General features: G+C 34.2%; 2 protein-coding genes across 3 annotated transcripts in view; both read left to right on the forward strand.

The window, feature by feature from the left end:
* LOC108596542 overlaps positions 1-15,585 on the forward strand; it is a 76,311-nt gene that overhangs the window by 15,877 nt on the left and 44,849 nt on the right. Inside the window, exons 6-8 of one of the 2 annotated variants that reach the window (XM_017982435.1) lie at positions 2,274-2,349; positions 2,407-2,536; positions 2,590-2,659. In XM_017982435.1, coding sequence (XP_017837924.1) covers positions 2,274-2,349; positions 2,407-2,536; positions 2,590-2,621 — 238 coding nt within the window. In that variant the 3' untranslated portion in view covers positions 2,622-2,659. Of the gene's footprint in view, positions 1-2,273; positions 2,350-2,406; positions 2,537-2,589; positions 2,660-15,585 lie in introns of those variants that run through there. The other variant, XM_017982434.2, reaches the window with a different exon arrangement.
* Positions 10,752-11,150, forward strand: LOC108596544. The gene is made up of 2 exons (XM_017982437.1): positions 10,752-10,816; positions 10,875-11,150. The coding sequence occupies exons 1-2, from the start codon at positions 10,763-10,765 to the stop codon at positions 11,040-11,042; spliced, it is 222 nt and encodes a 73-aa protein (XP_017837926.1). The 5' UTR covers positions 10,752-10,762; the 3' UTR covers positions 11,043-11,150.

The raw sequence follows: 15,585 nt of genomic DNA on the forward strand, positions 1-15,585 counted from the left end.
ATAATACAATAGAATTTTATTCTGAAGTGATGCCTAAGTAATAGATATCATAGATATTATAATTAAAGTAATACATAGATAAATAATTAATGATAAATAAGCAAAGCTTACTACACTTTGAATAATTCAGACAATCAATCAATCAGGGTTAATATCAAGCATTTAAATATTTTATTTGATAAAATATAAGAGATTTTTATTCAGAGAGTTATCTAAACTAAGAAAATTATAGTAATAGATATAATTTTAAGATAGATAATAATGAATAAGCTAAGCTTAATACACTATAAATAATTCAGACAATTAAAGGGTTAATAATTTTATTTTATAAATTATAATAGACTTTAATTCTGAGATGGAAAACTAAGAAAATTATAATCTCGTTTGAAGCTAGATAATGATGAAAAAGCTAAGCTTAGTACACTCTGATTAATTCAGACAATTAAAGGGTTAATATCAATCATTTAATATTCAGAGAGTTATCTAAACTAACGAATTTATGGTAATACTTATCGTATAAGATAATGATGAATAAGCTAAGCTTACTATACAATGAATAATTCACACTAAAGGGTTAATATCAATCAAATATTTTGTTTTTCTATAATTTTTATTTGTTAAGTTTTTAAAGTGGAATGGGAGCTTAAATTAGATTATAAATATAGAATTATTATCATTAAATTATTTATTTACTATTAATTTTTTAAATTAAATACATATGAAAACTTAAAAAGAAAATACAAAGATCAGAAAAGTCAACAAAATTCATATAATAAAATTTTATAACGAGGTAGTGACTTATAGAACTATTGAATTAAAATTCTTTGAATTCTCTTATAATTTATATATATTTTTATGCCCCAAATTTTGAACAATTAACCCACTGTCACAACCCACTCCTGCACTCCCACGTCTGTTGTCCACTGATGAAATGATTAGAGAACTTATAAATGATGCCGCATTAGTGACATTGATGAACATTTAGAGCGACTGCTGCTGCTGCGACTCGTTGCAGCGAGAACAATAAGTTGGTTTTATTGCCTGGACCAGGCCCAGGTCCATTCTTTATGCTGGCCTTCAACTGCAGCTAAATTAATGTCCGTTTGTCAAATATCGCCTAATGCGTTGCCCAGAGCTATAATCCCACGCACTCGTTCCACAGCGGAGTCTAACAGAGAGGGCAGAGCACTGAAAGAAAAAAACGAGCAATTGATTGACAAGCTTTGTGTGCAAAGTTTTTGGGGCAACAAGCGTTAGTGGGTGGGGTGGGGTGGGCAGAACTAACGGCATTTGCTGTCACCAGCTGTAGCAACCAAACCAGCCAACCAACTGACTACCTGTAACGGTTATTGTTGTTTTTTTTTTCTTTCATTTTTTTTTATGTGCTGCCAGCAGGCACTTCCGCTGCAAAAGCGAGACAGTGGTTAAGCGTGTAAGAGAGAGTGAGAGCGAGATGTGTTTGTATCTGTTGTTTGAGCGGGGGCATGCAACATGAGCGCGGCAAAATTTGTGGCAGCTTCTGTAATGCGGAAGTTTAGCAAAACCCAAACGGAAATAGAGCAAATATGTTTAAGCTTGCTGCTTTGCTTGTTGTTGGCTCCAACAAAATGTTTATACTCGAGCTACAGCGAGGGGTTGTTACTTAACCTAATTGATTAAGCTGCTTACACTTATTTAATCGAACTAATTGCACTTTAACTTATGCAATGGAGCTGGGGTGGGCTGGCGAGCTAGTTAATTAACTCGGTTCATGTTCAAGCTAAAAGAGTGAAAATAATAATTTAACATGAAAGAAATGTTAGCAACATTTTTCGTAGTTGATTTAATATTTTGCACATTTTTAAAGCGAATTTGGGCTGCATATTTTCTAAACTAAAGGCAAACATTAAACTTATTTAAATGAATTGCTTCATATTTTGTTTTACAAAATTTAATTTTTGTGTATTTTATATTGTTCAATATGTTAAATAATATCACTAGGTTTGCATTTTTAAAGCATAAAGCAAACATTTTTTGTTATTTAATTGAATTTTTCGTGGTTGCAAACCAAAAGCCAAAATGCTTATTATTCTTTTTTTAATAATTACAAGCAACATTTTTCATTTTTGGTTTAATGTTGTTAAATTTGTTTGGCATTTTTAAAGCAAACATTTTTGGCATATTTGTGTATAAAATTAAAATAATAAAAAAAATGTTTATATTGACTATTAAATTCAATTACCGCAATTGCAATAAATAAACTTTTGCTTTTATTTCTAACACTTTATTTACAGTCATCGCCATAAAAAGCGTCATCGTCACAAAAAACCCAAAATACTAGTGCAGGATCTGGATACAGAAGTTGTTAAGGTGCGTGCTCAAACCAAATGTAATTACAAATGTAAATGTTATTAATTTAATTTGCAGGTGATTGATCCACATGATTTGTCCCAGCGCGCACGCTGGACAATTATTGCAACTGCCTGCCTTTTGTTGCTAATGTGCCTCATGCTAATTGGCGTAACATTGCGCATGGCGCCCATTATAGATGATATGGGTGAGTGCTAAAGCTTTTCAATTTTATGCGCTATTTGTAACCCTCCCCCCTAGTCACCAAAGTAAGCTCTAATGGAACAAGCTAGCAAGACCTATAAATTTATATTGTTATATCGAACGAGTGTTGTTAATGTTCTTACATTTGTAAATATGCATACTTAATAATTATGCACATTACGTATACGCAATGTATGTATCTAATGCGCTGTGTATTGTATTTTGTTTCGTTATATTTCAATTTTAGAATACCTAACGAAATGTAAGTACAAATAAAAAGCAAGCAAAAGAAAAAACTAGTGAAAAGTGAATTGACAATGCATTAATTATTTTAAGCTAAGCATATTATTAACAGTTTGACAGTTTAGCTGTTTGAATGTTTATAATAATTTAAAAAAATTCCCTTGCTTTGCTTTGCGCCTAAAGCTGCAAGCTGCAGCTTTAAATGTCCCAGCTTTAGCCAAGGCAGCAACCAATGTTAAGTTGAATTTGCTGTTACTGTTAAAGCGCTGTTATGTTAAAGTTTGTGCTTTAGCAGCGCTTTAAGCTGCAGTTTATTGCGCTTGAGTGTAAGCTGCGTATGTTGAGATTAGCTCAATTCAAAGTTAAGCTCAAGGCGCGTTGAGTTTATGCTTACACATACATACACACACACACACATATAGAGCTGCTTGTATGCGTTTATGTGTGCCATTGTTGCATAACAGTCAGCAGCAATAGCCGCGTAACTAGGACAACGTATCACATGTTGCATTTCCAACTCACACACACACACATACACACAAAGCTACACACACATACAGCTGCCATTAGCAGACTGTGTTTTCGGCATAGATTTTGGGCTGCTGTTCAATCATTTTTGCTTAGCTGTCTTATGAAGTTTGCTCAATTATTTAGCTTGGCTGCCAGGCAAGACATTTGTTTATATGTATGTGTGTGCGTTAATTAACTTGCATGCTACTTTTTTAGCACGTGCTAAATTTAATTAGCAGCTGCTCAGCACGACCAAGCTGCACTTGTTTAAATTAGTTTAAGCTCTTTGAACATAAACAAATTGATTAAAAATCCAACTAAAAGCTGCACTAAGTTGTTTTTAAACTTCGAGTTTTAGTTACTTAGAGTGCCAAATAAAATTCGAAGCCAACTTGGGGCTGCAGCTTTTGCTGTTAAGTGTGTGTGTGGGGCAGCTGCACCACAGTTAATCGGCAGCCAAACGAGCAACACAATGTGGTGCACCACAGCGTGACAATGCCTGGTTAAAACTAATTTGTGTCTTGGCTTTAGGGTGTACACACACACACACACACACACACACACACACACACACACACAGCTGCACGCACGAGTGCTGCCTTCTTTTTTTTTTGACAAAATGGCGGCGGATGCAGCGCTGGCGCCTTTTGCGTTGAAATATGTAAAATGCAGTTATGCATTTCTTAAGTTGAATCAGCGGGCAATGACAAAGAGCCGCGCACAAAAGACATTGCCGGGTTTGCCTGCATTTAGCTCACTGCATGTGTAAATTTTGCGCTGTGTATGTGTGTGTGTGTTTATGTGGGTGTGGTTTTCAGCTATGCAAAGAGCAGCAGCTGCAAAAATGTTGAGCTGATGACGACGACAACGTCTCGCGCGCTTACGTTGATGCTCCTTGACTTTGTCCATTGGACACAGTGAAAGAAAAAACCGCGCATAGAAAACGCGCTGCACACACAATTTCCTTTGTGGCGTACACTGCGCGAAAAGCTGGTAAATAAAATGCATAACTGTTAAGTTATGTTTAGTAATTGTTAGAATTACTCATTGGATTATTTTTATTTTGTAGCTACGCAATTGAGTTAATTGCAATTACATTCGGATTTACTCAATTACTTACTTAATGCGCAATATTACAGATAATTTAAAATTTAAAAAATTAATTCAATTATATTTAAATCTTTATTTTAAATTTATATTCAATACGTGCTTACTCAATTACTTAATGCCTATGAACAGAAATAATTGAAAAATAATGCGCAATATTAAAGATTATTTAAAATTAAAGACAAATATCTTTGAATTATATTTTGATATTTATTACAATTATTAATTATTCTTTTTTTTGATTTATGGAGATACATTTTTATTATAAACATAATATAACAAGGTTGATAGATTTTATCGAAGCAATATAAATAAATTCATCAAAAAATATTTAAATAGCTACAAAATATTCTAAAAAAATCCTACGATTATTTGTAATTACTTTTAAGTAATTTTGAAATAATTTTAAATTCAAATAACAAATATTTTTTAGTTGAAATCGTAATCATTAGTAATTTAATAAAATATTTCAACTGGCAATCATTACAATATTATTTATAATTACTTTCAAGTAATTTTGAAATTTTTAAATAAACTTGACACACTTTTTTTTAATTGTAATCGTTATGAGCAATTTAATAAAATATGTGAACTGAGCAATCATTAGCATAACTTGTTTAAAACAATTAAATTGATTATTAATAGCAATTAAATTGAGCATTGCTGTTGCAGCTTAAGCTAATTGAATTTAATTATTAACAGCGCATACTATAAATTATAGAATTTAAATCAGTGCGATTTACTTTTTATTTTTGTTAGACTTGCTACACATTTTCTTGCTCTATTTGCATTCGCTTTCAACTCAAATTTAGCATGCTGCTTGCTTAGCGTAATCTTACCTGGCTTGGTCTGTCTGTTCGGCTCTGCGCTGCTCTGTTCTGTTCTGTTCTGTTCTGTTCATATTTCTGTTTGTGTATTCTTAGCCAGCGGCTAAGAGCGTTGTCATTTTGGTTGGCTGCCGCTGCCAGTTGCAAGTTGTGCAAGCCGTGGCGCGTCTGCTTTTGTTGTTGTTTCATTACTTTGCCTGCATAAAACAAATGCACATAGTTCCGCTAGTTATTATCCACTTGCAGTGGCACTTTGTGGTTGCAACTACGCTTGCATGCAACAGCAGCAGCAGCAGCAGCGACGAAACAATGTGCCCTCTTGCCCAAGTGCGTTTGCTGCTTTATAAAGTTTTTCTTTCTTTCTTTTTGGCTGTGCTTAATCAACACGCTGGCATCGTTTTATTCATCGTAGTCATCATCGTTGTCGTTGTGCTTTTCATCAGGCAAACATATTATAATTGTTGTTGTTGTTGTGGACCACAAAAAGCATTCCGATTGCCCAGCAAAGCCGCAAGTATTTCAGGACCAAATTATTTTCATAGCTTTAGCTTAAAAGCTGAAATGCCGGCAACGTTATCTACACCAGTCGCTGCTTCCCCCGCCTCCCCATACGCTTGCGCCCCCTGCTGTGCTGTTGTTGTTGTAGCTGCTCCCCTTGTTGTTGCCTTTAGTGCAAACGCATTGCCATTGCCATTGCCCCTTGGCGCTGGCAAAAGAATTAAAAATATTTACAGTATTTTCAACGCAAGCAAGCAAAACAAACAGCGAGCGCGCGCGCTCGGGCACAATCTGCATGACTTGAGCGTTGGCTTGAAAGACCAGGAGACAAAAAACAAAGGGAATGTCCTTTCTATCAAGCGTGCCTCACTCTCTCTCTCTGTGTGTGTACCTGGCCAGCAAGTTGGTTAGACAGCAACAGCAAATATTATAACCAAAAGCATTCCAAACAAATATGAGAAAACATAATTTCCAACAGTACACCTACGCACACACACACAAACGCCCACACACATGCATACATTTGTCCAAATGTCTAGCAGAACTTGCAACTTTGTCAGCTTTTCCTAATTTGCGGGCACAAAACCGAAAAACAAATATCGACAGCTCGACGACATTTTCGTTTTTCTTTATTCTGATGGACTCACAGTCTCGCTGCTTGTTAGAGGTTCGCAGCTGCGCTGGCTTAGTTCTCTGCTAGGATTAAGTCCTTGGGCAAACTTTTACATGATTAATGATGTTATGAAAACTTGTCATTAGTTGCCGCTTTGAATCACTTGCGGTCTGTCGTAGCTTTAGCATCATTTGCATCAATTCCTTTCAATTTCAGTAATTTCGATTTGTGCATAAAACATTTAGAAAGGATTAGTGTACATTAAGCTGAGTTATTTGAATTTATCAATAGCTTAAAAGTAACATAAATATATTTGTTACTTATTGTTGCTCAAGCAAGACAAACGCTTAGTATTTTGCGCCCTAGAAAGTATGCTACAGTTAAGCTCTCTGGGCACCTTTTTCACATAAAGATTATTCCAAGTTCGGTCAAGTGAAGGCGGCAAACAAGGCTAAGCTGCTATTTCTTTAGAAATTATGGCCCACTGCTCTTTTTTAGCTTTTATAAGATAAGCTTATTTACACTGTGCTACACAACAGCAGTTAATTAAATACAAACATATTAATTAATTAAATAAGCAAATAATATTGCCTATAAATTAAGCTTAAGACTTGTGTGACTTGCTTGAAATTCTAGAAAGAAAATATTATACAATGAGGTAACCCAACGATTAAAATTATAATAGCCACATATTGTTAGATTTCCAACCAAAGATTTACCCAATTTGTGTTATTTAATTTTATATTTATATATTAGAAAGTAAAGCTGAACTGCTGGCGCTTGAAATTACATTCTGGCCAGCAAAAGTGAATCAAACATTATTAATTATTAATTATTTTGACTGCCAAAGTGAAGTACTGTCAGTAATGAATTATTTTCATTATTGTGAATGAAAATAGCGGAGGCCTATTTTAAGTTTGCTTAATATTATTTGTTGAACTTTACTTGCAAGCAACGAATTAAAAGAGAATAAGATATGAAGACTTATTTTAATTGATTGATTAATGCTCTTAGCATTTATGTTATCGATAACACAAGCTTAAAGTTGCTTAGCGATAAATTTCGCTCAAAGCGCTTAGGAAATTCATTAAAAGAAATAGTTCAGCAATATTCGATTTTAGAATAAAAAAGCAAGTTTCGCATTTGATTTAACGACATCAAAATTCAGTCTACATAATTTATTGTCAAGTGTTTTGCTTAAGCTTACACAGAAAATAATCTTTCAACAATTGCTGCGCTCTGCTGTGCGATGCGCTGCTCCCCAGCGTCAAGTTTATTCACGTGACTTTATACTTTGCACTTTGTTTTTATGCCAAAACGCTCTATAAAAATTTTAAGTAGTCCTGGCGAGTGCGCTTTACCCAACTGCACAATGTTTCCGCTGCAGCCTTTTAATTGTGTAGATCTTGGCCAAGCGCCAAGGCGGCAACTAAATTAAATTAGGCTTGTCTCAACAAGCAGCAGCAGCAGCAATTCGCTTTTAAATGTATAATCAGTCGAATTAGTGCTCGGGAGCTAGGTGAAAGCAGCTATTTAAATTTAGACGCCTAATGACTTTCAGTCCAGGCGGGCGAGTTTCAACATTTTGTGGCTGCCACAGACAGTGTGAAAACCATAATGAGATGAATGCGCGCCGCACTGCAGAGAAAAATAAACTTGCGCAAATATTTGGCAATTATTTAGTTTTTGTGTTTTATATATATATATATTTTTTTTTTGTTGTGCCAAGACAAAGACAAGCGCATGCAACAAGGATATTATTTTTTTTATATGTATATATAATGAATGACTGAACATTGGACTCAAATTAGTATTAAAAGTTGAGGCGGTGTGAAGTGGACAACCAAAAACAAAGTTGATGGCTTTGCACGTTCTGCGGGCAAAAAGCTGCGCATTAGTCTGCGGCGGGGGGCGGGAAGGCGTGTCAAAGACAAACACCAGTCAGGCTGCGGGCTTGGGCTGTCAGTCAGCCCAGCCAGTGTCTTTTTAAATACTCATTACAAAATGGAATTGACAAAAAAAAAAAAAAACAAAAAACCAACGACGACTGGCAAAAAAACAAAAGTTTTTGATAAAAATCCTATTATAAACATAAATAAATAGACTGACAACAGCAAAACAGGCAAATGGCGAGGCAGCCTGCCAGCCCGCACACACACACACACAAACACACACATACACACACAAATTTACACACACACTGCTGCTCACTGTGCAAACATTATGAACACAAGTTGTTGGGGCCATAGCGTGGTAGCGAAGCGTGAATGCGGCAAAGTCAAACAATGGGGCAACCAACTGTAAAAGGACGAACCGAAACTTCATTAGTGCTCTTCTCATCTCTCATCTCATTCACTATACAGCAAGAATACGCACACACACACACACACTTATACCTACAATACATAAGTACATATGTATGTGCAAGCGCCTGCAGGCCGCTAAACTAAAATGCACTCAAAGAAAACTATGACTGCGTTTACTTTACTAAGCTAAGCCTAGCACAGCAAACTGTAGAGCACTTATAGCTTTATATATTGGAATATATAGGTTTAATTATTAATCTATAGCTTTAATTATTGGCTGCAGCTGCTACGATTCGTTAAAATTCGAAATTTACAACTTACATTCAAATGTTGAAATCTCATAACAAATGATTTGCTACTCCACAAAATTTTTATATTAGAAATAATGAAACCCACAATTTTGTAGCTTATTTTTTATTTTAAATGTAACTTTTAGTACAAATTTCAGTCAGTTAGAAGTTTGTACTGCGTGTTTTTAATTTCAGTTTTACTTCAATTTCAGTTTGTTATATTTTGCATAAACTTTAAAGCTTATTTCAATTAAATATTGATTTGGGTTGCCCATTAAATAAACAAAATTTATTTAAGTTAATGCTTAAGTTCGCAACAGAATTTCACAATTTTATATTGTAGTAAATTTTTTAGATGTTATTTTCATAAAATTCCAGGGGATTTTATTTGTATTTGGGTTTCCAATTAAATAAACAAAAAATGGAACAATTTTAAATTTATTTAAGTTACTGCTTAAGTTTCACTTTTTTATATTGCAATAAATTTTGAAGCTTCATAAAATTCCATTGGTTTTTATTTGAATTTGGGTTTTCCATTAAATAAACAAAAAATTTAACAATTTTAAATTTATTAAGTTGGCAACAGAATTTTACAATTTTTAAGCTTAAGCTGCTATTTTCATAAAAGTTCAAAGCTTGTCTTGTTATTTGAACTAAATATGAATTTGCGTATGCCACTAAATAATAAAAAAAGAAAACAATTTAAAATATTGAAATTAATGCTTAAGTTTGTTACAGAATTTTAGCAAAATTTATTTGCAAACTTTAGGCTTGGCATTTCTGATTGGCTTGGCTCTGCTATAACTTTTAAATAAAAATTTAAAATCTTATAAATTAAGCACAACCGTATTGATTATTACGATTTTTAAAGCAATTAAATGCTTTGCCTTAAAATTGTTGTCTTTAAGTATTTTAAATGGACCTTAATCCAATTAAAATGAACTGCTAAAGTTTGATTAATGAGCATTTGAATTTTTCGCTCTCAGTGTATTGCTCAGTTTATGGTGCTTAGACATTTTAAATAAAAGTAGGTTGGGTCTGCCCCTCCCCCGTGTGGCTGCTGCTGCTTTTTATACTTGGCCTGTAGTTTTACCGTTAACCAGCCGTCAACGTTTAGCTTTTCTTGCGGTTTATTATGAGTACGGTAGACGACTCCGTAGTCCGTGGTAGGCAAATTCAATATTCATATTTTGGCGGCAAAGACGAATATTTATTACCTTGACAGTCTATACACGAACATGTTTGCATTGGAATATAAAGCAAGACACACACAGACACACACAGTTGTAGGCGTGTGAAGCTTTTGTTGGCAGCTTTTGGCTGCTGCGCTTACAACTAGAAAACTGTTTGTTTGCCACAGAAAAGCAAAAATTTAATCTCAATCTGGAGACATTTTTGCCAGCGAAATTGTTTTTGCTGCCGCAGGTGAGACTTGCTGCTAGTAGTTGTTGGTGTGGCATGTGGCAAGTGGCAAGCATTACTAAAAAGATTGCAGCGCAGCAGCTGCCACATTGAAAATCGAGTGACCTTTAAGCGCTTTGGCTTTAAAAATTCAATTTGCACATATTTGTGCACTGGCTACAATTTATGACTTATTGAAGGCTTAAAACAACAGCCAATCTATATAAATTAATCATTTTTGCAAGCTTTTTATTTATTTTGCTGCTAGCGTTTCAAACAAATTGCATTGCACTTTTAATTGCTGCACAACATGCAAAGTTTAATTTATTTAATAGACTATTTTGTTCACAAGCTATCAAGATTAATAATTATAGCTATTCGCTGACTATATAAGTTCGCTTCACTGCGCTTTAAGTTCAGTTTACATTTTTCACTATGAAGCAGTTTGCAATTTTCACAATTGTGCTATTGGTCTTAGCCATGGCTTTGGTTAGTCGACTGCAAGTATTTTGTCAATTTTTCATTGCAAATTCTGTTTTACATTTAGACCACTCAAGCTGATAAGCTGAGCATGGGTAGAATTTTGAATTCTGGTTTCATGAAGAGCAGCGCCGGTCAGCAGGGTCCACCTCCGAGCCAGCATGGCCCGCCACCTCCGCAAGGCGGTGGCCAAGGTGGACAGCAGGGCGGACAAGGACAAGGCGGACAAAACTAAAAATATTTCATTGAAAGTTCAAAATTAAAAGCTTTGACACATTTCTTGGAAAAGTAACAACATGTCGGTAGTAGTATAAAATAAACAAATTTTGCGCATAAATATAAATTGTGTATTTTTCTAAAATCAAAAAGCAACTGCTATACAAATATTTGTTACTCTTGTTTGTTTGTAACAATAATATTTTAGATTAAAAAGTTAGTGTGGCTTTGAGTGAATTCCAAATTAGATTATTTTAATATTTAGCCTCAACAAATTTATTAAATTAATATTGTGACATTTACATATAAAATAATCATTGAAAAATATTCAGCATAATTAAAAATAATCTTTAAGCTAAATACATATATATAGATAGATTTTTTTAAATTTTAAATTTCAATTACAACAATTTGCTACAAAGTAAAATCTTGCATTGCTAAATAATTAAAATTAATCTATTAATCTTAGCTATATTAAGCTAAAATTATTTTAAATGTTAGCACATTGTTTTCAAGCTTTTAATTGCAATAAACTAAATACAAGCAAAATAGTTGACAATCTTGAATTGCTTAAAATAATTAAAAATAATCTATTAATCTTTTAAAAGTAGATATATCTAGCTAAATTATTTTAAGTGTTTTCAAGCTTTTAATTGTTTTAATTAACAAAAGTTTCAATAAGTTTGCTACAAAGTAAATACAAGCAAAATAGTTAACAATCTTGAATTGCTCAAAATAGTACAAATTAATATTATTTATTAATATAATAACAACAAATAGTACAAGGTTTTTATAACTCAACATTTTGTTGAATTAATTGCTGCTAATTTATTTTATATAAATAATTAGTTGAGCTCAACTTTATCAAATAGCTCAGCATTAATTACAAATATATCAACTGAAAATAAATCAATTGAGCTGAAATTTAATAGCAACGCTCTTGGCCAAGTTCAGCTTAACTGCAACTATTTATTTCTCATTTCTTGTTTAGCTGCTACAAAAGAATTGAGCAAGTCAGAGAAGTTTGAAAACATAAATAGCAAGCAATTTTTTTTTGTTACTTAAACAAAAAGTTGGCAATGCGGCTAGAAGTTGTTTGGGCCATTTTAAAGAGCTGTTTGCCAATATGTATGTACGTGTGTATGTGTGTGTGAAACTATAAAAAAGCATTTATTGTTATTGTTGCAAAGACTTTGGCGCTGGGCAGGGCTTTGGCTGTGTGCAAAACTTTATTAATAAAGTGCGCAAATTATGAGCAACAAATTCATAAATAGTGCAAGTGCATTTGCTGCAACTGGCAAGTTGTCTGTCTGACTTGTAAACTGTGCGTATGCTTATTATTACAAAATAAAACTAAAAGAGCGTAGTCGAGTTGAGTTGTTCTGCCTGCTAGCTTTTTATAATTGCATTAGCAGCAGAGCTGCTGCTGCAACTTGCGTTAGTTATTACTCTAATGTGTGTTGTCTGGCGTGGGTTGGGGGGCGTGGCTGCGCGTTCATGTGTGAATGCACCTGAGAAAAAGTTCTGATGCTGCTACAAACAGTATCTTGTATCTTCTTCAATTATAGCCAGGCTTAGTTGCAACATAATTTCCGTTTGCATGCGGGCGAGGCTCAGCGCTCAATGTTGCGTATACGCCCTGTATAACACATTAGCATAAAACGCAACCAAAACAAGCAAAAATTGTATGGAGTGAAAGCTCAGCGCAACACGTGACGTGTCTGTTTGAGTTGAGTCCTTGAGCTAGCCAAGGATATGCTGCGCGCTTGAGTTGAGTGCAACATGTTGCTTCCACACTCAACTCAATACGCAACACGAGGCAACACGAAGCTCGGACGCGCGAGTCTACGACGGCCGATAAAGCCAGCAGCCTGTCGTTCGTTGGCTAAGCGTGGCTGCCTTGCTGCCTGGCTGGCTGGCTGTTTGACTGGCTGCTTGGCTATGCTGTGCTCGCTGCTCGGGCTCTTCGGTCAGTTGAACATATTCCATGCTGTGATCAAGTTGTCTTTTCCTCTGAGCGCCGAGCGCTGTGCAACGCCTTGGACTTGGAGCAATTCGCCACGTATCGCAACGAAATCGAAGCGCCATTGCAATTCTCAACAAGAAAAAACATACACACAAAACTGCAAATAAAAATAAAAAAAGAAAAACACGAAAATAGTAAAAACCGTAAATAAATGGTCGAGCATCAAGTGCAGTGCGTTATTCAAGCTGTGTGATTGAGTGTGTGCATGTGTGTGTGCTTAATGGAGCAAGAAATTACAGTGCAGTAGGCGTGGCCTGCGCTGCACTTTTGGCCGCATGTGTGTGTGTGTGTGCAACGTGCCACAAGTCAAAGACGCACTCACAATTTGTAGCGGATGCCAGACCCCAAAGCCAAGCACTGGCGCCAACATTAAATGTGTGCATGTATGAATGTCTGTGTGTGTGTGTGCGAATTTGCAACTTTAAGCTTTGAACAATTGAGTTGCTAATTTGTTGCTAATTGCTGACTGACTGACTGACTGAGTGACTGACTTGGCCCACAGCTTGAACTTTGCACTTGCTATTCTCATTTTACAGTTACACACACAGCTCGCTCAACGGCAAACAATTTGTGAAACGACGGACTGACTTACATGCATTTTATTAGTACATAAATATTAAAAACAAAAACACGAGTATATCAATCCAATTGAAAGCTAGAACACCAAACCAAACAAACTAAACTTAATTAACAAAGAATAAAAGAAAAAAACGCTGCACACAAAAAGTTCAATTAACATTTAAAAAGCAACAAATTAACGCCGCCAATTAAAACAAAAGTAAACAAATGAAATAACGGTTTCGTCAGCAAATATACAACAAAAAACGTACAGCAACAACAAACAGAACAGTGTTGAAAAGTGTAACAAAAAATCAACTTACATTCGAAATTCAAACAGCAAAACAATTGCGAGCATATAATTAAAACAGACAGCAGCAAAGTTAAAAATCAAATAAATTCAAAATACAATTGGCAAAGAGTAAGCAGCAAGAAGAAGACGCCCAACACTGTTGACAGCTAATGAAATCAACGAAGACGCAGAAGCCGCCGCCGTCGCCGTCGCCGCACAACAAATCAAGCATGGAACCAAAAATTGTAATGTACAACAAGAGTATATATATACACACACATACACATGCACCTAAAGTACAATACATGCAAGAATTTCTGCACAAAAAGTCATGCGCCAAGTTTATTTTTTATTTTTTTATTTAAAAAATTGAACAATATAAATAGCATTTCATGCTCATTGTCACACACACACACATACACGTATAGCACGCAATTCCCATGCAAAGTCATTTTTCAACATTTTTTAGCACTTTTTTCTTGCCATTCGTTTTTTTTTCTTTTTATGCTGTGGCATTACTTAAAAGCTTTTTAGGCCATTGCCATTTCTATATGTTATTGCTAAAAAAAACATTTTACAATGACTTGACTTTTTTTTTGTTGTTGCCGCTGTAAATATATCGCGTCTATTTGCGTTCAATTATATATGCAGAGCTTAAAATCAACTTGAAGCGCTGCGCTAATTATGCAAATATTTATTATTTATAAACACACAAGTATCAGCGAGCATATCAATAATGTGTATTTAATTATGCGAGCCAATTGATTTACTGACTAAAAATAAATAAAAGTGACAAAATTTCCCACGGCAAATTTATCAGTTGCGTTGTGTGTGTGTGTGTGCGTGAAATTGACGCTCATGCAATTATTTAATTATGCATAAATTAATTGCAAATTCAACTAAATATTTGGTTTTGCCTACCTTTGGGTGTGGTCGACGAAAAAATGTTTTGTGTAATTTGAAAATATTTTTATTCATGGCAAGCACACGCACACAGTTGAATAAATTGTTAAATGAATTGTATACAATTTTATTTTGTTAACAGTAAAAACATATGCATTTTAATGCAATATAAATAAACGCTGTGAACAAATTAAAATTCATATATTCAAATTGAAAAGAATTCAATGCTCGCGTTAATACATAAATAGCTGTTAAATAGCGATAATTAAATAATTTGCTTGGGGCACAAATAATTAAAAAATAATATGGAATATTTTAAATTAGCTATAAGTTTATTTATTTATTTTAATTGTAGCCTAGAATAATTTCTATGTACAATTGCTTTATAGCCAGAGCAACTCAGGCCTTTTGGGCTTTTGAATTTTGCTTTAATAATTTATGTAATTTAAAAAAATATTTAAAGCATAAATCCTTGACAGACAATGCAATTTTTCGCTGCATACTTTTAAGCGTCGTTTTCCAGTTGTTATCGCACACACATACACTCTCTTTCTTTCTCGCTGTCTGTCTCTGCCTTTATCTTTGCTGCTGTTCACCTACATTAATTATTATGAATTGAATATAAAATCATTTCGATTGTTTTTCAAGCATAATTTAATGCTGATTGAAATTGAACAAACCCTAATGAATTTTTTAAGCTTAAGCAGTGAATATTTTTCGTTTTTATTTTACAAAAATTAAGTTTATTAATTCATAATGTTAATTAAAATTCAAAAGCCATGT

The sequence above is a fragment of the Drosophila busckii genome, chromosome 2R (assembly GCF_011750605.1).
Source record: "Drosophila busckii strain San Diego stock center, stock number 13000-0081.31 chromosome 2R, ASM1175060v1, whole genome shotgun sequence".
Classification (NCBI taxonomy): Eukaryota; Metazoa; Arthropoda; class Insecta; order Diptera; family Drosophilidae; genus Drosophila; species Drosophila busckii.

Excerpts from the sequence above, each read along its gene's own strand:
- LOC108596544 (XM_017982437.1), top strand. The coding sequence starts at position 10,763 with ATGAAGCAGTTTGCAATTTTCACAATTGTGCTATTGGTCTTAGCCATG. Across the intron at positions 10,817-10,874 it reads TGGTCTTAGCCATGGCTTTG|ACCACTCAAGCTGATAAGCT; the intron begins GTTAGTCGACTG and ends TTTTACATTTAG.